At 36.5% G+C, this 24,749-nt stretch overlaps 1 protein-coding gene across 20 annotated transcripts in view; it reads left to right on the plus strand.

Moving 5' to 3' along the window:
* The window catches only part of LOC128031708 (neurexin-3a), a 262,219-nt gene that overhangs the window by 86,303 nt on the left and 151,167 nt on the right, over positions 1–24,749 (plus strand). For 9 of the 20 annotated variants that reach the window (XR_008188142.1, XR_008188143.1, XM_052620051.1 and 6 more), the window contains 6 exons: positions 115–496; positions 2,058–2,248; positions 2,349–2,522; positions 6,082–6,096; positions 6,916–6,942; positions 9,468–9,587. Coding sequence is in view for 17 of the 20 variants with exons in the window: in XM_052620051.1 (XP_052476011.1) it covers positions 115–496; positions 2,058–2,248; positions 2,349–2,522; positions 6,082–6,096; positions 6,916–6,942; positions 9,468–9,587 (909 nt within the window). In the remaining 3 variants the exon portion in view is untranslated. The remainder of the gene's footprint in view (positions 1–114; positions 497–2,057; positions 2,249–2,348; positions 2,523–6,081; positions 6,097–6,915; positions 6,943–9,467; positions 9,588–24,749) is intronic. The other 11 variants (XM_052620057.1, XM_052620063.1, XM_052620058.1 and 8 more) reach the window with 3 other exon arrangements.

Consider the following 24,749-nt stretch of genomic DNA (forward strand, 5'->3'; position numbering starts at 1 on the left):
TTTTAGGGTATGATAGCAGTTTTATGCCTGTGCAGCAGTGTAATATTGTTTGAGGGTGTAGTATAGCAGCATCTTTTGTCTTGGTATTTCTTTCTAACCTGCTGTGGTTTATAGGTCAGATGGTGGGCGATCACACCCGGTTAGAGTTTCACAACATTGAGACGGGTGTGATGACCGAGCGCCGTTTCGTCTCCATGATCCCCTCCAGTTTCATCGGTCACCTGCAGAGCCTCAAGTTCAATGGCATGCTCTACATCGACCTGTGCAAGAACGGCGATATCGACTACTGCGAGCTCAACGCTCGCTTTGGCATGCGCTCCATCATCGCAGACCCCGTGACGTTCAAGTCAAAGAGCAGTTACCTGAGTCTAGCAACCTTGCAGGCTTACACATCCATGCACCTTTTCTTCCAGTTCAAGACAACCTCTCCAGATGGATTCATCCTCTTCAACAGTGGGGATGGAAGCGATTTCATCGCTGTAGAGCTGGTGAAAGGGTAAGCCTCTAGTAGGCATGGAGAAATGGCCACTTTATTATTTTTCTTTTCACCTTGCCAGTAAAACTACTTCAATTAACACTTAATGAGGAAGAACTAGATTTTAAAAAGTGTTATCTGGCATTTTAGGCACAAAATCTTTTCAGCATACAGTCATTGAGGCAAGTAAACTAGAAGTCCATAAGCAAAACCATATATAATGCCTTGTTTTGTAAGAAAGTTTGGAAGGATAGAACATTTAATGAAAATTTCTTGGTGGGGGTATTTACATCCTTTTTTTATTTGTATTCTTTTTACATAATCAATATTTGGTTCTTTGATATTTAAGTCAGTAAACAGTATTAACAATCACGGCTGGGTTTGGACACAAATTGCACGATTCTATTCAATTTACAAAGTACAGTAGGTTATTTTGTATGTGTGTTTATAATCAGGAACAGTACATGTCAAATTTTCTCAAGAAAAAAAAACTCAAATAATGCTGTAAAATAAACGTATGTTAGTACTACATTACTATAACATTGGTTAAAATTAACTGATTTATATACAAATAACAATATTTGTAATGATATTCATAATGCATCTGTTGTTGTAGTAAAAAAAAGATTTTTTTTTTTATAACATGCACTTAATCATAAAAAAATCATATAAATAAATGTATAGGTATTTCAGTCTCTTGCAGTATAATCTAAGATTTATTCACCCCCTCGTAAAAAGCATAAAAATGTAAAAGATTTTATATCAGATTGCTTTGTTATAAAAAAAGAGAAGTGGAGAGTAAAAAATGTAGATACCCACAATGAGCATTTCTCAAATTGACATGTTTATAGACGGTTTCATTGGGCGCACGCACCTGGACCTAAGTTAACTTCTGGTCTGTGTTATGTATATCGTTCTGGCTGCGGTGCCGTCTACAAACGCAGTTAAAGTTAAGGTGGTGAGTAGACTGAAGTTGGGCTCAGGTGGTTGTGCTGTGGGATGTGTTTCCCATACATTTATTTATAGACTCGCCACGATTTTAAAACTGATCAATTTTCAAAAAGGCTTCGCTGAATAAACATGAGTAACGTTACGTCATGCACGTTTACTACTACTAATAATAATTCCTTACATTTATATGTTTAAATATCAAAACGAGGCACGGGGGTTTTTATATCACTATTTCTGAAGGAAGACTTGGATGTTATATGCCTGATAACGCAGCGTTTGTGAGCATAGCTCTGCTTTGTTTACAGCTGTTACTGTGGAAACCTCTATTTCTCGGCGCTTAAAAGCATCTCCTGCTGGCAAAGGTTTAATTTGCATTTTCATAAAGTCCACCAGATTTACGCAGCAAACATATTTTGTTTTTTATCAAAAAAATATCTACTCTAGAGGGACTTGGCTGTTGTTATTGAAGTCTACCGGAAGTTAAGTTAGAGCCACAAAAGCGCGCATGCGCAGTAACGTTTATTTGTGTTGTTGCCATTGAAACCGTCTATAAAACTGAAAGTTGGAATGGGATATGATATTGCCTTTCTACTCTTCCTGTAAACTGAACCTTCAATTTTCTGTCTTTTAGGTACATACATTATGTGTTTGATCTTGGTAACGGGCCCAATGTAATCAAGGGCAACAGTGATCGAGCTCTGCATGACAACCAGTGGCATAACGTTGTCATCACTAGAGACAACAGTAACGTCCACACGCTCAAAGTCGATGCCAAGGCAGTGAGTCAAGTCGTCAACGGCGCTAAAAATCTGGACCTTAAAGGTACGCAGTCAGCTGAAATTCATATATCGTCATGCCCCCGATCACAGTCTAATCACTACTTTGTTTACATGGGCATCTTTTGTATCTGGGGTCTGCTCAGGTGACCTCTACATCGCCGGATTGGGGACCAACATGTATAACAGCCTGCCCAAACTAGTGGCCTCTAGGGAAGGTTTTAAGGGTTGCCTGGCATCTGTGGACCTGAACGGACGCCTTCCCGACCTCATCAACGATGCCTTGTTCCGCAGCGGTCAGATTGAGCGAGGATGTGAAGGTACACCCTCTTACAACTCTAGCTCGAGGAGCCCATACTTTCTCATGAATGCAAACAGTAGTTCCACCTCCACTTCACTGAGCCATCACTCCATCTTTCTCACCTTGGTTCTCTCATCTCTCATCCAGTCAGCTCTCTGTTGAGCCCACTGGCTTATTAATTTTCATATTGGCCACATTGGTCATGCTAGGATCAGCCATTTGTTTGAATGAATTAGTGACATTTTTACAAAACTACCTACAGAGGGAATCTTTACATTACAGTATTTTGAAGTCAAGACGGAAGTTTATGCATTTGGTCTGATGTGTTTTGACCTTAAACCATTAAAAATAATATCAAAATATATAATTATTCTCAGCTATTAATTAATTATGACAAATATGTTGTAATATATATAAAGTACCATTCAAAAGTTTGGGTTCACTAAGTTTTATACGGTAGGGATGCATTAAATTGATCAAGAGTGATAGTAAAAATGTATAATGGTACGAAAGATTTTAAATAAATACTGGGCTTTTCGACTTTTCGAAAATGTATAATGTTTTACAAAAGTTGAGCAGAACAGCTTTTTTCAATATTGGTAGAATAATGTGACATTGAAGACTAAGAGTAATGGAATGCAGAAAATTCAGTTTTGCTGTACCAGGAATAAAATATTTTATTTTTGGTTTTTTTTTTTTTTTTTTTTTTTTTTTTTGATCTAACAGCTTCAAAAACATAAAATATCTTAATGAACCCAAGCTTTTAAATGGTAGGGTAAATATAAAATCAACGTGAAATCAACATAATATAAAATATTGTGTGAAATGATTACATAAAGTGTGTTCATTTTACTACTTGTTATTTCATTTTATATATACCATCCTATATCAAAAAAAAAAAGACAAAGAAAATAAAATACATTTAAAAAATATTTAGAAATTCAGATTTTGTAAGAATTTGAGATTTTAATGGAAGCTGAGTGTCAGTTAAATTAAAGTGCAGATATGAAGGTCGTATAACCAGCATCAAAGTTTCAGTCACAGCAGGGTTCCCACAGGCCCTTGAATGTTTGTGAATCTGAAAAAAAAAAAAAACAATTTGAAAATAATAAACATACATTGACATAGGTCCTTGAAAGTGCTTGAATTCATTTTGTGCAATACGTTTCCTGGAAAAAAAATCCATATTATTCCCTCTGGTCCGCTAATGTGTAATCTCGCCAACACTTTGTGTCCTGTGTGTACTAGCTTGTTTGATTTACATTAGTTATGCTCATGAACACGATACGTTAAGTGTTTCCAGCGTGAGGTTCTTTGTGTTGTAAGGTGCCATGATGTTAGAGTGACCATATTTCCTATTTTTCTCAGACATGTCCTTTTTTTGGACTTAAATAAATGCTGTTTTCTTAATCCTGCTCCCATTGAATTTCTGACCATTATTGCCCGCTGCCGTGATTTTTGTGTCCAGTCCCGCCTGCTCCCACAAACATTCTAATATTACTTTTGACTAAAATGCTTGTATTGAAACATTTTGCATTCTGCCTATGATAAAACTGTTGCTAGATGCCCCGACCCACACCCACTGTCTCTTTTTGGAAAACTAAAAGATGGTCACGCTACAAGACATTCCTGCACGCACAAAAATATTACGATGGTACCTCAGCGTTTCACAGACAATCATTGAAATTAATATTGAATTGCTTTGCTTGTTAAGATTATGTAAACCAAAAAATAAACACATATTCTTAAATATGCTTTCAATCTTAAAACCTATTTTGTAGGTGTGTTTGAGACATGAAAACTGTAGCAATGTATCTTAAAAGCTAACACAATGTAACCTCGCTCTCACTTTAAATGTGTCTCCACATCAAGTTCTTGAGGGTTTGAGGGTATTGGACCTGGAAACTCCTTGAAGTTAATCAAGGTGTGGGAACCCTGTCATAGCAAATGATTGTATGTTAAATGGCCAGAAGATCAGAACACAGATCACTTAAGATCTATGCAAGAATATTTCTTCACTTCACTCATTGCTAATATCCATTTCTGTATGTATATGAGATCTCTGCCATATTTCAATGCATGTTAATGTCTTTGTTTTCTTGACTTTGTTTGGTTGGTTACTTTATTGTTTTTTAATTATTATTATTTTGCCTTTCACTTTTTGGTTCTAAGTGTTGTCTTATTCGTTATTTGATTTATTATAGCCATGTTTGCGTAAAAACTTTATGCATTAGCATTTATATGACATGTCCGTCAATCACAAAATTAATTGTCCATCTCAATTCCATCATTCATCTCAATGTTGTCTTGAACAGAATGCCTCCCTTTATGTTGAGTATCCTACATGGTACGTTTACATGTTGTTGAACCAAGAATAAAATTGTATCAATCTAAATCGTTTGGTCTGTTGTTGTATCATCTTCATGTTTTGTTGCTTAAATCCATTGAGTGAGTGTGAAATGTCAATGTCAGCATGCCTGATAATCAAATACAGAAGTTTGGGATTGTTTTCTTAAGACAAATGGCTACTAGTTTATGAACACAACAGGTCTTAACCGATATGAAAATGTATGTTTTTCTCTAAACTAATGCACATTTAATGGTTTAATGTCAAAGCGTACACAATTTAAAACATGCAAGCCTAGTTTTTTTCTTTAATATCCTTTTCTTTAATATCCCTTCTTGCAAAGTGTGCAAACTATAAATTTATGATTTCTATTTTTATACCTGCTATTAAACTATGCTATTAAACTGCCACTACAATTAAAACTTTCAGAGCTTAAGGGCTTTTCACACTGCTCTTAACCCTGGGTTATATCGTTCTAAGCCTCGCTTCTAACCCCGGATAAAGGTACATTTCACGGGCTTAGCGCCGCTTTTTACCCGCTGTTATATATTCACATGATGTTTGACGGAAAACGTATATTAGTTAGTATGAAGAAGAGTTTTAATCTTACCTTTTATAGCCCAAAAAATTCAAATCCATTAATGAAAAACTTGATAGCACTGTCGGCAATAACAAGAGAATGAGCCAAGGCAGGGTTGCCAGGTTTACACAACAAAACCTGCCCAATTGCTACTGAAAACTAGCGCAAAAATAGCCCAATCTGTTTTAGGAATCAGGGTTGCCATGAGGTGATCTCCCCATGAAGGGATTTTGGTGAAGTGGAAAACTGCAGAAAACGATTGGGTTAGTTTTGATTAGCAATTGGGATGTTCTTGTTCCACAGACCTGAAAACCCTGAACGTCAGCTTATGAATTATTGTTAACCCAGGGTAAATAATGAGTAGTGTGAATGGTAAATCAGAATATGACCTATTTAAAGTGTGAAAAGCCCTATTGTGAGATCAGAAGAAAAGAACATAGTTAACATTTAATTCCACATATTGTCAGGACCACCAGATCGTCTGATATAGCTGTTGTGCTAGACATCTTTAAGATGTATAGGCTATCTGTAATAGTTTATAAACAGAGACATACCCAACACCATTTGAATTCAGTTCTTCATTTCATACATGAATAGAGCAACTTGTGTGTGTGTGTGTATGTGTGTTTCACGTTTATCTCTCCCGCACAGCATCCAAAAGTGAACGTGAGTAGGTTTTAATGTTCACAGCCCAGCATGAAAGAAACATCACTCTGTACTGTACTGTTTGTGCACAGTAAAACTGTAAGCCGTGTATGGAATGACTCCACAATGGCAGCAGAATCCTTTGTCGATTCATATGGCATTGAATGCGCCATTTTTTTTATTTATTTTTTTAATGTAATGAAGCTTTTCATCCACCAGATGGCAATGATGCACCTGTGCTTAGGAAGGCGAGGGCTCGATTCCATGCTGCAGTAATGCAGGGGAACATTTTGTTTTCACAGAACGCAACATCATTAAAATGTCCCCTCTCTAACAGCTTGCTTTATATAGTCGTAGCAGTTGATTTACGTTAGCATTAGAAAATTATCATGCCCATACTCTGCATTTGAAAGTCATTTTTAACATTTTTGCCTTCAGAACAGTGGATTAGAATAGAATATGCAAATTAAGCCTAATTTTTCTGCATGTTTATTGGCTGAATATATTTAAACTATAAATATTTTTCAGGCACAATTTCATAGTGAACTTAATTTGCTTTACCTTTTATTTATGTATATATTTTTATTTTTTTGCAACTAAATACTTTCATTGAGTGCCATTAATCCTTTTTTTTCAACCCAGCCATGCTGAATCAACCCATCAGCTTCATAACTATCATTATAATTTCTAACTCATGGTGCAGTAACTAGGAGTGCAAACCCTTCCTAAGAATGGTATAGCATACCCTGTTAGTAAAGCCTTTGCTTTATTAACAGAAGCCATCAGCCACTTTCTTACCTGTTTGATTGTTTTCGCTTTTCTGTTTCTTGCTTTACAAAGTTGGTTTCACCAAAGCAGATCTACAAGGTATATAAGGTTCAATTCCATTCTGAGTTCGGCTGAAAGCTGCTGTTTTGTCTTGTGCCGTTTTGTTATGTACTCTTCCCAATACCCAGACATAAAGCGGACACTAGCTGGTTCACTGTAACAATGTCTTGGTATAAAATGGTTCACTTCTTTCTAAAAGAAAATGCCCTTGTGTTTTTCCTGAAGGTCGTGAGACTTGCAAAATAAGAAGAGAAAAGTAATGATTGCAACTGAGAGTCTACATTAATAAAACATGAGCTCTCCTGTATAATTAAGTCCCCAAGTCCTGTTTTGCTGTATCTTGTCTTGTTTCTTTTTTCTTTTATTTATTTATTTATTTTTCGCTAACGACGTTCAGCTGAGAGAGGAATTTAGCTTAGGAGAATCCATTAAGTATCTCACCATGGGTTACTTCTCGCTTGTCTTTAGATGCACTGAACAGCAATATGATTAGCAAAATAATTAATAGAATTAGCATGAAAATCCATCTGGAAATTTCGGCACGCACCGTAGACTTTAAGCTCAGATAGCTTCCCACAGAGGCAGAAACTCAAACAGATGTGATTTCCACTTTATTATTTAGGCAACATCACAAATAAGAGTGCTTACTGTTGAAGTGAACATCATTACAGCTGAGGGTAAATCATTTATATGAAGTCACAGGCATTTAAGACCCAATGTGACCCAGTATTTTTGCTCCTTAATGTTGCTGGTCATTCCTGTTATACAGTAGATTAATAATAATAATAATAATTAATGTACATTGCAGTTTCAGCACTTTAACTATTTATACAATGGCAAAGAAATTACAGAAACTGGTTTAGGAAAAATAGTTAAGGTAATGGATGTCATTTTTTTGTGTTCGCATATAAATTGGCAGATTATTTTATTTTCTAATGTATTTTATCTGGGGTTCACTTCACTGTGAAATTGTGGTAAAAGACAATACATTATGATTTACAGGTTTAATCATTCTGAGTATTCAGTGTATTAATATGTACACTGCCATTTAAAGTTAGTTTATTAATAATATTTTCTTAAAGAAATAAATACTTTTATTCAGAAACCATGCATTAAATTGACCAAAAGTCTCAGTAAATACTGTACATTTACACTGTGACAAAATATTTATCTTTCAATTTAATGTTATTCCTTTGAACTTTCTATTAATCAAAGAATCTTGAGAAAATGATAGCGCTGCCCCTGTTTCACCAAACCTGCATAACTGTTTTCCACATTGATAATAAATCACCAAATCAGCATATTGATGATAATTATTTCTGAAGCATCATGTGACACTGAAGACGGGAGTAATGATGCTGAAAATGCAGATTTGCATCACAGGAATAAATTATATTTTAAAATAAATCTAAATAGAAAACTTTTCTTTCGAATAGTAATAATATTTAACACTACTGTATATTTTACTTCCTTCAAAACAGTAAAAAAAAAAAAAAAAAAAAAAAATCGTATTGTATTGTATAATGGGAACATGACAATGTACTGCATAATATGAATGACCTTTATCAGCACTCTTGGAATGGTTATTATCTAATCAAATCTTGGTACTAAGTTGATTGATATGAAAATTTGTATAGAAACTTTAACCAAAAATAATATTGTCGGAATAAGGCCAGTTTACATAATATAATGTAATTTTGTTATTTGACCGTATCCCATGTAAATATGTTAATGTGCTACTGAAATAATGCTGAACGATGTGAATGGAAAAATCAGAGAGAACTATCTTGAAGTATAGGCTCACTGTGATTTTCCATTCGAAATCCTATCTGCAGTTTTGATAGTCAGCAAACTGGGGTGAATCATTTTATGTTGAACTTTTACATAGTACTGAAGTACTGCACTTTGCGTTGCACAGTAAATGCGCTTTTAGTCTTCTTTTCTCCCCCTTTTTTTGCACTAAAGTTTATGTTTGTGGTTAACTATTGTTGTATTTCACAAGAAAAATGCACTCAAAGCCAGTTTATTTGCAGTTCTCTTGTTTACACGGTTAATTCAGGGGGAATGCATCCACCCTCTTGCTCTGAATTGGGTAATGAGCTCTATTGTTCTTGCTGCATTCCCTCAAATTGAGCCCAAGTGTGCCAAAACACAAGATGTGTTTTGAACACACTCAACTCGATTGCACGTGGCTGGTGTGCACACTATTGTTCTTAACATCTGTAACAATAGTACATACAGTGCTGGACTGTGTACACATCTCGCTATTAAATGTTGTCATTGACCTTTGTTCCTCTGTGCAGATGTGAGAAAGTTCATGCTTGGCCCCGTGTCTGAATCTACTTTTGTAACAAGCTGTGTTGAATATGTATAGAGTATGATGTTGATTACTAAAATCCAGTCGTTAGGGAATGCCACGTTTGTTTGACAGCTTTCGGGATTCTTTTTGATAACCTCTACTAACCCAAACTGCATGTATATTGTTACACTCACCTGCATGGCACCTTAACAGCATGATGGGACGTTTGCCCCCAGTATTACATTGCTGTGCTTTGCCACCATAGGTCCTAGCACGACATGCCAAGAAGACTCCTGTGCTAACATGGGAATTTGCATCCAGCAGTGGGAGAACTACACCTGCGACTGTTCAATGACCTCCTACACGGGGATACAGTGTAATGACCGTAAGTCACCCTCCGTCCCATGCAAGTTCCACATCCTCTCTCTTTCTTGTGTTTAGTTCACTCTTCGGGTTCACTCGTTTACAAAATTTTAATGATCACAAGGACTCTCTCTATGAAAGATTAATTGAGCAAGCTGTAATATACATAGCAAATGTTACACAAACACCAACAGTATTTGGTTGCTGAGAAGCTACAATAAGTGTAGTGTACATAAGTGTACACACACACACACACACACAAACACACTCTGCATTCGTGTTCTGAAGGCTGTTTGAAGACGACAAAGGTACGTGTTGTTCTCTACTTTCTGATGCTGGTCAAATATGCTGTTTATATATTTTTTATACATTTTGCATATATATTTTTGGTATTTTATATTTAATTATTAGATATTTAGTGTTCTTTTAGTAATTTAATAAATTGTTATTTATAAAATATATATATATATATATATATATATATATATATATATAGATAGATATATATATATATGTGTGTGTATACAATCTAAAAGAAACAAACTATTAAAAGAAGATTAAAATATGAAATTGCATTATTTAATATTAGATTTTTTTACTTTATATATTTTTTTTAATTTAGGAATTATACAAAATGTGGTAAAATACTACATATATATGAGAGAGAGGCAAAAGTGGCCCAGAAAAGGTTATAACAGTTAAAACACATAAGTTAAGCTAGTCGCATCCAAGGCCATATCTAAGGCCATCACATTCTTACTATTCTCAATTAATGTTCGGATGCGTGTCTCCAGTTCTGAAATCTTCCCTGCCTAACTATTTCCCTGCATTTATCACACACAAGTGACCATAACAGGAGAAGAAACCATGACTTGTCAGGATTGTTGAATGATTCCGTGCTAGTTTGGTAGATAATATCAGGAGAATGACGATAATGAATTTGAGCAGTTTTAACAACAGACAGTGACAGTAAGATAGAGTTTCCAACAGAGAAAGAAAGCTACACAGGGCTACAATCAAAAAGCCACTAAACAGCAGCACAGCAGACAGGAACCAGGCACTTCAAGGTTCAAGTCTACAATCACTTCACAGAGCTCTTTATGGACTTAATCAGATCTGATTATATAAAACGTGGGACAAAAAATAAAACACTACATAGGCATATCACAAGATACCATCACAACATGCTTGATCTATTCTGATGCCCCTATTGCACGAGGTCATCATGCATCAAATCTTTCCAAACCCCCCGAGAACCAGAATCAATCAACAACAGAGCACTTCTACCACAAGCAGTCGGTCTTGATTCTATAGTCATAATGATGCCATTCTTTTGACATCACTGCCACAATAAAAGGTGTTATCTTGAGTCAGGGGAGATAAACACCATCCCTATAGACGCAGAAAGCGCCTCGGTGAGAATGTGATATGACTGTGATTGCCTTCCTACCCTCTGCCGCAAGAACAACACAGTTGACCTTCCAGAGATTGAAGACTGACATGCATAATAGTACGCTAGTCTGCTGCTTAGACAACTCCTATTTTTGTGAGAGGCAGCGGTGAATCAAAAAGCATGTTAGTGAAGATAGGGACAGACTTAATTGAATAATGCAGAGAGAGTGATGTTTGTGTGTCTGCTTTGTCAGTCTGGAAGAATTTCTGCCGTAGAGGAAGGAAATCAGAGGACGGGCTTTTAGCAGCCGCGCCGAATTGTTGCTGCTATTGTTATTGATATGAATGCTTAACGGTGTAGTGTTCAGTGCTATAATCAGAAATGTGACAGTCCATTTTGTTACACAGACTGAATACAGAGCCTTAATAATAACTCCTATCCAAGTTAGTAGACGAAAGACTGTTCCTCATGTATGTCGAGACTGAACGTCTCTAGTCACTCTTTAACACTAGGTGGCAGTGATGTTTTATTTGGAAACGAAAACGGCCACAGAAGTCAGTCGTGAGCCAGAACAGCTCATAAAATTTGAATATTTGAATAATGCATTATTATATAGCACCCTCCTTTCCGAGTAAATATTTTAGGATAATGCATTCTCACATGTTCCTTACTCATAATTTTGCTGAGATTTTTATGATTGGAGACTGCAAGACAACTATAGAGATTGTGTCATTAATTTATCATATAATATGTCATATGTATGCATGTGTGTGTGTGTGTGTGTGTGTGTGTGCGCGTGCGTGCGTGTATATAGAATCGAAATGTTCAGATTAATAAATGTTAATGCAAATAGGATAGAATAGAAATGTTGAGAAAAGAAATGTTCATATTAATAAAGCTGTGAAGTATGAGCTCTGTTCAGTGTTCAGGTATTTTATATTTATTTTTATATTTATAAAAACTAGAGCTAGTGAAATTGTAAAAAAAAAAAAAAAAGGTATGATTTATATTCATAGTTTTGTGGAGAGCTTAAATTTTCATGCTGCATAAATTAGCTGATTTTTGAAACAGCTGTGATTTAATGACACGATTGTACTTTAATTATTCCATTGCAATCACTTGCCCTTTGAAAGGTCAGATCATATTATTTATAAACACGCTTCCACACAGCAAATTGTAATGCTTTATTTATCTGTCATGCTTCTTGTTACAACTGGTTTTGCGGTATTTTGGTTTGTAGGGCTTAATAGATAACTTTGAATTTGTTTTCTAATGCATCTCTGAGATCATAATTTGTATTTGCATTAGTTTAACTATTCCTACTTTACATTAGAGAGGTTAGACCAGTGGTTCTCATCTGGCTTTGCCTTGAGATTTTACATTTGTATATCATGTGGTCACCCAACAGAGCACCAAAATTATTATTATTATTATTATTATTATTATTATTATTCAAAAGTATTAAAATTTTCTTTGAATTTTTTTTTTTCTCATCTGAATACGAGATTATATGGTTAGTTGCCTTTGAATGATTTCTTTTAAAGTGTATTTGAGCATCATGAAAAGTACTCTATAAATAATGTATTTTATTCTGCATATTCTCTGAATCTAGCAGAATCATCCATTAATTTGGTTGTTCCAGTGAAGAAGGCCTGTGATCATCAAAATGCTTTTAGTCATAGTAGACTGTATTCAGCAATGGCAGATGTTTTTGCCCTTGGCCCCTAAATTAAGATTAAAACTGACTGCAGTGTTGTTGCATTGGACAAGAGCTTGTGAATGAATGAGATGCATTTGTTGCCTCTTTGAAGCAGCTACAGCTAAACAAACACCAAATTTCAAGTTGCCCCTCACATTCCAAGTCTTTGCTTATTAATTCGGACACACTGTGCAATCACGTTGATTGAGCTGCGGTAATAAATGACTGGTTAGAAGCTTCATTGGCTGTTAAATGAACTTGTGGCAAACGGATATTGCTTAAAGGAATTTGCCAGTATGCGCTAGACGAGTGTGAGTGACTGTCTGAGTAAGAAGCTGTTTATTCAGAATTTTAAACGGACTCGTTTCATGCAGGATTCTTTTATTTCCTGAAAGCAAAGCAGTTGGCGCTCAAATTCCATGAGACGTTCACAAATGGCGTTTGAAGGAGCTGCGCTGCATGCTTCCTAATGAATTCCCTCAGGATTTACTGAAGGTGCCTGTCATTTTCTTGGCTGAGGGCTCTTGATGGCCAGCACACTGTCATCTCCATATAGCTTCATACTTTAGTTGAGTTTTAGACACTGGGACACCATATGATGCTGTTTTATATGCTAAAACTTCTGAAGGGGTTTTACAAATTGCCTAGTTGCACTACAAAGCGATTCTTTTCCTTTTCTGTTTTCCCACAACATTAATTACCGGGGTTAACATAAAATATTGCTGTGCATAATTTAAATGATACCCAACCGCATTCTACCTTTTTTCCTCCATGTCCAACATTTGTTTCATAAATATATAAATTAAATGACAGATACACAAATAACATGCTGCAGGGATGGATTTGTTTTCCCTCATGTGTGTCTGACATGAACAGAGTCTCTGTAATTAAGGGGCATCTTCTTCTCTGTCTTTGTTGGAGAGGAGAGAGGAGGAGGAGGAGGACGCTTCACGTCCCTGGTAGTGAGACTTCACCAAAGCTGTGTTCTCCTCACTCCATTAGAAACAGGAGAACCCGTATGAGCCACACCATCAATTAAGATGGCAACAAAAGCAAAGGCCTGCCTTCAGCTATCTCGTGTCCAATGTAGTGTTACTCAGACAAAACATCTCGGCAGGGAGAGAGAAACGCATTAGAGATGGATAGAAGACCAAGTGTTGGCTTAAGTAGAAGGAAATGTTCTGTGATTTAATTATGCAAGGTGTAAATGCTATGACTAGAATTGTGAAATGACTTATGGCAAATGACTTTTTTTTTTTTTTTTTTTTTTTTACTACAGTGTGTATGAGTTGAACGAACATCAATGCCATCACAAAATCAGATTAGGAGTGGGAAACTAGGAAATAGAGGTCTTCACAGTGCACCCGAGACCCGTCGACCCCGGACCCGACCCGGGACCCGTACGGGTTCGGGTCTATATTTTAAATCATCAGCCGGGTCCGGGTCGGGTCCGAATCTATTACCTCGGGTCCCGGGTCTGTTTAACATTGTGTGTAATACCCGTGCGATCGCCGATCGGAGTCATCTGACTCGAAGAACACCCGGCCGTGATCAAAGACTGCTTGTGTTTTTTGTAACTTGTAACTTGTAAAATTAGGAAAAGAAAAGAGTGAGCCAAAAAAAGTAATCTCTCTCTCTCTCTCTCTCTTGCTCGCACACTCAGAGTTAATATACAAGTGCACGCACGGTATTAATGCTTGCAGACTTGACACACTCATATTTAATATATTTCAAATCAGCAACACAATCTGAGGTGAACTGTCTCATGAATGTTTTCTATTACGCTCAAATTGCGTTAAAGCATTTTAGGTTGATACAGCTAGCACGCATGTGCAGTCTCAAGCGCATTTCATGTTTCTATGGCAATCAGTGAGAGACACTTGGACTGCCAAACCGCGTTTTACATTTTCTCCCATTTTTATAATATTATAAATGAACCGTTTAATCTTAAAGTTTTAGTGGTTCAGATTCAGACTCGATGCAGAGCAGAGAGCATAGACAGAGATCAGATGATAGTAAATAAATAACGTCAGCGGCCATGGCATTGCGCGAGCGATCGTTATTATAGTTCAAAAGGCAAACAGTGTAAGTTATTATGCGAATTAACTCGAGTCAGAATGTACATGTGCACAGTAGCATTTGTCATCCGTCACCGTGACATCAAGTGGACTTTTGAAGCTGAAATAATGAGTGGATTCAGCTTGGACTTGGAATAACGAGAGGAATAACATGAATAACTTTCTTGACGGAGGATTGTAATGCATCACAGGCAGTCGGGTACAAGGAAGAGAGACGACGGCTCTTTAAATTAGGTAAGACAAAAAGCTGTATTCTTCGCAACAGAAGGTGGAATATGTGAACGTCGGGTCCAGTCGGGTCTGTGTCTTCTCGGCGGGTTCGGGTCCTGATTTCAAATAATATACGGGTCCGGGTCGGGTCCGGGTAGGCATTTCTCGGATCTACACGGGTCCGGGTCCAGCTTTTGAAATATTAGACGGGTCCGGGTCGGTTCGGTGTAGTACATTACGGGTCTCTGTCGGGTTCGGGCACGAATTTTTGGACCCGTGAAGACCTCTACTAGGAAACTCTGAATTTCCTTTGAGTCCAGAGTTTCAGTGTTGAGGGCATGTCAGTGAGAAAATGACGGTACTCAATTCACGCAGCGATAACTGTTAAAAATGAATGAAATTTGTTTTTCATTTACAATAAAAGTACAAAATAAAACTATTTTGTAAAATTATAATATAAATAGCTTACACTGCCTTCATGCATTGAATAGAAACACATTTCACAACAGATGCACATTTACTTTTCATCATTTTGTAGAAGTAGAGTAAAAAAAAAAATCATTTTCAGCAGAAAAGGTCCAAGAATCTCTATCTTGCTCCAACCAAAGTTATTTTAACTTTTAACACACCTGATGTTGTAATCTCCAATAACTCATGTATATACCCCTTGAAAAATATGCAAAATGTTAATCATTTTCACAAAATATGAGTGATTTTTTTTTTTTTTTTTTTTTTTTTTGTAGTCTTGAATAACCTACTTATCATAACAGATCTTAATATATACTCCAGAAGACAAAATAATAACTGAATTTGTAAAAAAATAAAAAATTACTGTGTGTCATTTCCTGGATGATCCACGACAGTTTTTATGCTTTGTGATTGTTGTTCATTAGTCCCTTGTTTGTCCTGGACAGTTCAACTGCCTGCTGTTCTTCTGGAAAATCCTCCAGCTCCTGCACATTCTTTGGTTTTCCAGCATCTTCTGCATTTCTGAAAACTTTCCAACAATGACTGTATGATTTTGAGATCCGTCTTTTCAAATTGAGGACATCTGAGAGACTCATACATAACAGTTGCAAAAGGTCAAAACATATATTTGAACTACAGGAGAAATCAGCATACCATAATAAAAGTCAACAAAAGATATAAGAACTAGCAGCAACATTTGCGTTATCTTTCCATTTCCTTGTTTAGGTTTTGACATTGATTTCAGAAATGGACTTTTAGGCTGTCAAACACAGCTGCAGAAACGCTTGGTGTTTGTTTTGTGCAGTTCATAAGAATCGCTCATCAGATTTCTTGGACGGTTTGTGGAAGCCATAGCTCATGCTGTGCTATCTGGGTGGGGCTGTTTCTGTGACTGCGAGTTAAAAATGCTGTCGTTGATGAAAAACCTGAGGTGGCGGGAAGATGAATCGTTCGTGTGAGTCCATATTCATCACCCAGGTGTCTCGCACTTCCGATGGCCCCTGACACAAGATAAAGAGCTGTGAGACAGGGGAAATGACCTCATCTGACAGCTCTCAAAGAGAACCAACGGCACAATGGAAATGGATTGGCGCGTTCACAGGAAATATTACCGCACGCTATATTCATGGTGACTGGTGCGAAATGCTCTGGCCTCTTCAGCTCACTGATCGAATTGGCAGCGGTTTATTATTTTATTTTAGTTTACGATGAAGCACGAAATGATGGCGCACTGAAGGAGCTGTCTTAAAAAAATACAGCCAGATCGATCGGCGAAGGTTTAATATCCTTCATTTCTTTCAATCGACCTGGTGGCCCTTTTCTGTCAACAGAATTCTATACTGTATGAGATAGAGCAGTGTGTGCTTTGTTTGTTGGCTTTTTTTAATTGCTTTTGTTTATAATAACTTACCCAGTGTACACAAGAGCACACTTTTTCCAAACTCTCGTGAGCTGCTTCTTGCAAATTATTATATGTTACAGGACAAAACACTGAAAATAAACTGCTATAGGATTTACTTTAAAATAAAATTTAATTTATAAAAAAATATTATAAAGAAACCGCATGTAAAGCATTTAATTAAACATTACATTTTAGAGCAAAATTTAAATACAGTATATATTTTTAAATTTATTTAAAAATATTAACATAGCCTATAGTCCATTAAACTTTAATTTACAACTTTGAAAAATATAGCATACTCCAATAAGCATAATAAATAAATAAATAAATAAAATACATAACACACACACACACACATATTTTGGGAAAATAATCTGTTTTGACCTATTTTGAGTTTTAGTTTTGAGCACAATTTAATTTTATTTATTTTAAATGTAATTTGAATGGCATTTTGATTTATTATAGGCTTATTGCCATATATTCTGGAATCGGCTTTTCCCTGACTTATTAATTTATTATTATTATTTTTTTTTAAATAAGGTGAATTATGTATAATAAACATTCACTGTGTCTGAAATCGCATACTTCCCTACTATATAGTTTAGATTCTTGAGCATTCGATGGACAATTTACTATACCATGAATCCACGAGAAAGGATTTATAAATGGCAGCGAAGCGACACAACTGACGCTGGTAGGTATGTGACAGTAACAACATGGCAGATAGTACATCTGAACTTCATTCATACTACCCATATTCATACTTTAAAGAACATACTTTTTTTAATGGTCGTGATGTAAATTCTAATTCAAATGTACTATCTATTCAGACAGTATACGCGCCGATTAACTACCTTTTGGAACACTCTTTTGATTCCTTAAAATGCTTCCTATGTAGGCACATCAATAGGTTTTGTTGAAAAACGTGTAGAAAAACTCTTGAGCTATTAGTTTCTGAGCTTGAATCCTCTGGCCATTCAGTACTCAAACCTTGCCGATAACATTGAAAAGTAATGTTGATATTACTGTAATGATTGAGACTTTATGTGTTTAGCACTAGACATCTTCAAGGACACCAGAAGCTTTTAAACCGGGATGACGTATGGTCGTATTTAGAGGAACGGACAGGAACCGCTTCAGTTGAAGCAAGTTTATTTGATCTCTCACACTTCCGCCCGAGAAAACCATGAAACACAATAAAGCATCTCAACATAATCTATTTATTTATCTTTCCTTTTTTTCTCCTAGACCTCAGTATATTCTTTGAACTCCTCTGCGTCTCAGCTAGAGGTTGCGAAATCCATCCGGAATCAATACTGTCGTCTGATACCTTTATTTGACGATCTCTGTGCGGGCTGCTTGGGATTGTGTGCAACCAAGAGACGCGCCTGACACGACCATCAAACATGATTTCCAGCGACTGACTTCATTCAATATGGCTCATAAAGAAATAGTAGTGTGCAAAAATCCATTTTTGGTCAGGCAAGGTGACCTTGTGGGAGGGGAAGTGGTCTTTGCTTTAAGGCTTAGTCACTCAAGTGAAGCCATCCATCACTGCGCATTTCCAGGAAAAACAAATTATGCCCTGTACCAGCACATAAACGTGGCCAATCAATATCTCTGCCCTGCCTCAAATGCCACACATTTTATACCATTTCTAATCATCTTGTTGTCTTGCCACCTTTGCCAATTCAATGGAGTGTATCATAGCTATTTTTTTTTCCTTATTATTATATATTATATACAGTTGTTAAAATGTGTGACATCATCTTTCATCTTCTGAAGAATGCTGCTCATAATAAAATACTGTTTAGAGGATTATTATTATTTATTATTATACTGTTAATTTTTATTCATTTATTTTTGCATTGATATATTCCCATATTCTGTCACTTTATAACCGATAGCATCCATTTATTTCAGTTTTAGCAGAGCTATGAATATCTGTTTGATTCTATATATTTTCTTTTAATAACTGATATATCATGCAGCTTCCAAAACTTTTCCCAAGTCATTGTTATTCAAGTGCATATCATTTTTTTATTTAATCCAACCACCACCTCTCTACTATGGGGACAGCAATCTTTTTGACAATATAGATTGTAAACACAATTTTAGCAATGTAGATACAAATTATGCTGTTTTTAGATGTAATTTTTAATTTTTAGATGACCTCTGAAACACCTTGTCAAGATTTAAAATGGTATATCATTGGGCATCTAAATTCAATCTTCAATACCACTTAATACAAAAAATAAAGTAAAGTAAAAATAGAAATAGTGATGAAGGATTTAAAGAGAAAAACCTGATAAAGGCCCTGATAAAAGCAGTATATTTTTTTCTTCATGATTAAAAATCAACCCATGGCTTTTCTAGAAGTCATCCGTTTCATGTCGCCAGAGAATCGTTATGGGGGACGTGGTCAAAGCTCTTCTCTCCTCCTCTCCTCTCTGTACAATCCTGCTCTGATTGAAGCGGTAACTCTCAACTGCCTTTGATCAGGTCATGTGTCACTTAAGACTGCTCTGAATGGAGTCTCGTCTTCCTCATCCTGCAGAGTTCCAGATCGGCTTGGGCTCTCAATCAAAAACACAATTAGAACAGCATTAAAAAAAGACAGGGTTGCTCCGTCTTATCCTTACATTCAGCTGCCTTTACCTTTCTCCATCCATCCATCCTTCTTTTTTTCATTTTCACTTTTTTATTTCACACCACGTCAGTTTTTTTTTTTAAGAATTAACCATTGATCACCTCCTACACTTGTAATGAATGAAAGCAGGAAAAGCAGATAGATGTGCTGCTACAGTCCAGCAATCAGGTTTATTATTTTTTTTTTTTAAACTATGATATATATATTTTTTGGGCTACATATCTGCATTCACCTAATGGAAGAGATTGATGATGCATTTGGTTGTTATGTGATGCAATTTCATAAACTCATCCCTTTGGCTGCTCACACTGACATGGCTGTGTGGAAGATTGTTCCCGGCAAGAGGGGCAGCACTTCTGGAAAGCATTAATTACCACAGAATGGGACCATTAATCAGAGCTGTCTATGCCAGACAGAGCAGAAGGCAGCAGAAAAGGACTCCTCTCTGCTTCTGTGCTGAATGACTGGAGGTGTTCTTATGCACAGTAACCTAGTGCACAGGAGGACTGCAACCAAACTAGGACACTGACATAATGAAGACAGATTTACTTTGGGGATCTTACCATTTCATACATTTTAACAACAAGAGACAATGAGGACCTCACAGTGCTCCTGAAATTCCACTAAATTATCATTACATTACAGATGGAAAAATTTCTAAATGCATGAAAAACAACTAAGATGACATCGTATCTCTATTTTAAAGCATACATCGGTATTTGTGTGTGTGTGTCTGTGTGTGTGTGTATACACACAATATTTGTTTATAATAATTAACTGTTGTAAAATTAGTGTATTTTAATGCATCTTTTGTGAATATGCAGTACCACTCCAGGCACCTGAATCAGGGAATCAATGCTTAAGTGCTGCAAATGTTAAGTTAACTTAACTAAACAGAAGTGTATGCTAATTTTGTCAATATTGTGCGAATGGAAACAGACTTGTAATGAACTTAATGCATTTGATCCAGTGGAGATAATTTAGTTCAAACAACCTTAAGGACCCCATGGAATAGAAATTGACGAATGCAGTTTTCTTTCTTTTCCTGACCTATACAGAAGGGAGACAGTATTTCCTAACTGGTTTTGTATATGTGTATGCATTGCATTCATGCAAAAATGTATTATCATATGGACAGTCGCCAAGTAATTATGCCAGTAAAAGATTCTTCAGACTGATTGAACTCATTTTGAAAATTCGGCTCATAATAGTCATTGGTGATTTCAAAAGGCTATTGTGTCAATGGTAACCATGTTTTGTAGATCAGTGGCATTTTTGCTGTTGTTGTTGTAGCTCGTGGAGGTCTGAGCGTTTCAAAACTCAGCGCCATTATGTGTTTTTGATTCACTAAAAAAAACCTGTCATTTGTTGTCGAAAAGGACTATGAGTTATGATTTTGGTATGCTAAATATAAATACTTGCAAGAATGATTTGTTAATTGTGTTACACTGGCCGCTACTGTAAAGCCGTACTTGACTGTAGGACGCATACATACTGTATTTACTGTATTTTAGGGATAAATACTGTATATGACTTTTACCATTAGCGCTAAATCATGATTTGATATTTGCTTTGGTTATTCAGGTGACTTTAGTACATATATTCACTGTAATTGCATTTATTTGGACGAAGACTGGGATATGCAGATATATAGGAGGTTAATGAAGTGTACATTTCTATATGAGACAATTTTGTCGATGTTTTGTTGTATAGTAGTTTAGATGACCTCAAGGCTTATGGTAAATCTACAAAACTCACATTTGAACTCTTAACAGTGTTGTTAGTGGGCTAATTTCAACGAAACATTGCTATAATTCACTTTAGATATTATTGAGTCATTTGCAGTTATGCTTATGAATATAATCATTCTCCATCTAGGCAAGGCAAGTTTATTTATATAGCACATTTCATACACAATGGTAATTCAAAGTGCTTTACATCAAAGAAAATTTTTAGAAAATAAAAAAATATATAAAACAAGCAATTTTAAAACTTTTAAAATGATTAAAACTACCTTTTACTTTCTGCCAGTTATGGCAGAGAAAAGACAGTTACCCGTCTTGATCTCCTTTCACAGATTTGCAGTTCCTTCTAGCTAAACATTCATCTTTATAAAGCACCGATGTTCTAACCCTAAGCCAATCCACTGGCCATTTTTAGAGCATTTTAGGTTATTACTCTCAATGATTTCTTTCAGCTCTAGATCGCCTGTTCTTATGAAATTGTCTATAACTGGCATCCAAGTACCTTTTTAGTTTCCCATTGTTGCGAAGCTGAATAAAGCTTCCCCCTGCCAGAATGTATTTTTTGCTCAGCCTAATGTTTTCAGAGATAATAAAACAGATGCTTTGTTGTTTTTTAGCATTACTGCGGCACACATTCAAAAGGAATTTGGCGAATCGCATCGATCTCTCACATCAGCCGCTTTAAATACTCTGTTTAATGTTGCATCACATCCCTGCCTCTAATTATCGGAAACCTCTCAGCTAGGATAAAATGGATAATGCTTATTTGAACTTCTTCAAGGCCTTTTCTCAAGCAGTTTAGGCTTGGCTCTGTAAGTAAGCGCTAGCTGGGTGGAATCTATGTGATTTCACAATCTCACCAGATCCTGTTAAGGTCTTTTTTCTCTCTCTCTCTCTCTTTCTGCTGTTTTACTGTTCCATCAAAGCTCTTGCTCACCGCTGATGTCATCATGATGTCATTTTTTCCCCCAGAAGGATGATTGCACATTCAGTTCATCTTCAAAGTATCTGTGCAAGTGTATATCCACCATTCTGAATTCTCGTCTCTATCCCACAGATATTCTTCAGCAGAGAACTGATTTAACAGCAGCATTTTAATAGCCATTCACTTTGCAGCCAAAACCGGCTAATGAGTCCACAATAATTAGTTGAGGTATGTTGAGCACCGCCAGTAAAAGTCCAGGTGGTGTGACTAATTACAAAGGTGTTCAAGGCCTTACTTACACCAGAACAAGAGAGGCTTAGCTCTCACTCACAGGCAAGGAGTCCTTTTTTAGAACCCAAGCAATCATTCCCATATTAATGTTTCTTCTAAAGTGTTATGTCCTTTAACAAGATGACTGAATGTTTGTTTCCTGTCAGTAAGCATTGTTGGCAAAGTCAGTCTGTCACTTTTCTGAAGGCATAGTAAGCGTCATGCATTGAATGTCTTTATGAACAATCAAAAGCAGTCAGTTGACAGGTACTGTAGGCATTGCTTTTACAGCATTAACATTTTCATGTCTTTAACAACAACAACAAATAAACTGCTAAATATACTGCTGCATATTTTAAGGTCTCACATTCTGTCAGTTTGGCTTTGGTTACCTCTCAGATTCCTTTGCGCAGGTTTTTTTTTTTTTTTTTTTTTTTTGTGGAGTCTCTTAGGCACTTTTTAAAGAGAGGACAGCTTAAGATGAAAGAGGTGGTTCCCCTGCAGGATTATGTACAGTGAATAATTTAAAGTGGAAAAAGAAAGCTTGATTCTGTTAACCTTGTAAGTTATTTATTGTTTTTAGATGGCTGTCATGTTTGCTAATATCCTCCACAGTCAGCCACAACTGAAAATGGAAATTCGTTGGAGTCATTTTAGGGACGTCATCTCCAGAATGCATGCAGACTCTGACGGATAGCCAGAATTTTTCTGCTTGGGCGGAGGTACAGAAAACCAGAGCCTTGAATATTTATGCTTTATTCTTGACCTGGACAAGTTAAAATGACCACTGAGGAGTCCTTGTGACCTGAAAAACAATAGGAATTTGAATCATAACATTTTGTCTCTTTCTGTCTCCAAAACGTAATCCATAGTGTGGATAACTTTAAGTAACCTCTCCTCAACGTTATAGTTGAAGGTGATCACTTTAATGCTCAAGAACCTTTTTTTTTATTACTCCTCCCAAGATAATAAAGTTCCTTCACAGACATTTAGATGAATTTCCAAAGCTCTTTACTGACAGATGGCTTCTTTTAGAGAGTGCTGTGATAAATAGATTGTGATATAAAAGGTGAAACACAGGCCAGCATTTTTATGGTTTGAAGGCACAAGCTGCTGCAGGTGCAGATGCGCAGAAGAAAAGGTGTCTGGGTACTAAAACTATTTCTAGGCTATGGGGGACATCTGCCAAAAACCGGTTGATAAGGAGGAAAAGATAATACTGATGAGAGCCAGTGTGAGGATTGAGAAAATGGAGGGTGATTTGTACGGACATTAAAGGTCAACTGGGAGCAATTTTCATGCCTTGGCTTTCCTCCCAGGAAAGGACGAGGTCTGGCTGACTTGTTCTGCTTTATTTAATTTGTATTTTTTTTTTTTTTCAGTTTTCTTAAGCATTCGATCAAGGTCAGCTAGAGCTAGTGATGTCAACATCACTACCGCAATGCTGTTCATTTCCACATACCTTTGAGAATGTCACCGTAGGTAAAAAAATGCACTTTGAATTTGTACATTTATCTTTTTCAAATTCTTGACTTTGTCTTTCTCTCTACAATTCTTTTGGTCATTATTTAGAGTTTTGGACTGTCCATCCGCACAAACAGATCAGAGGGGCAGATGTTTCATTACATAAAGTATAGTTCCTCAGAAGTCCCTAGTATCCACATGTCCTTTTTGTGTCCTCTCCCATGTTCAGTTGATAAATCACACTGCCTTTGGTTTATGTGGCGGGCTGATGCCTTTGAAGCCTTTGGAGCTACTTTTGGCACAGCATCACCAAGGTTCTGAAGGACTGGAGGTAAATTGTTCAGCCCACAGTAATTTGCTCATTGTTTCTGGTATTTTTGTTCCTCAGAGCAAATGGCTTGTCATGTAACTCCCCGAGAGAGTTTGCCTAGACGGCACTTGGCTGCTCCCTCAAAATCCCACCTGGGGAGTCCTGCCCTGTCAAAAGCTGGGAGTCTGCTCACCTGTGTTGAATTTCTACCTTCGTTCGTGAATAATTCATGCAGTAGCCGTGTTTAGTCTGAGGCGGTGGGTCCGTTTCTCCTGGAGGTGTAAAGAGAGGCAGAAGCAGTGGGCTTTGAAAAGGATTCTATGTGGATGCAGGCCAAAGTTTTAACCTTTCCATGGGTTCAATGTGACCGTAGAGACAGCCAGGCTAAATTTACCTCTAATGTCTCTCTGAGATCATCTCCAACCCGCTCTGTTCAGTAATAAGACCTGTTTACCTCCACAGCTCCGAGAATCAGCCCTGGCATACGTCGCAATTTTCCCTTCCCTCTTAAGAGGCTTTGCAGCATATATATATATATATATATATATATATATTTTTTTTTTTTTTTTT

The sequence above is a fragment of the Carassius gibelio genome, chromosome A17 (assembly GCF_023724105.1).
Source record: "Carassius gibelio isolate Cgi1373 ecotype wild population from Czech Republic chromosome A17, carGib1.2-hapl.c, whole genome shotgun sequence".
Taxonomy (NCBI): Eukaryota; Metazoa; Chordata; class Actinopteri; order Cypriniformes; family Cyprinidae; genus Carassius; species Carassius gibelio.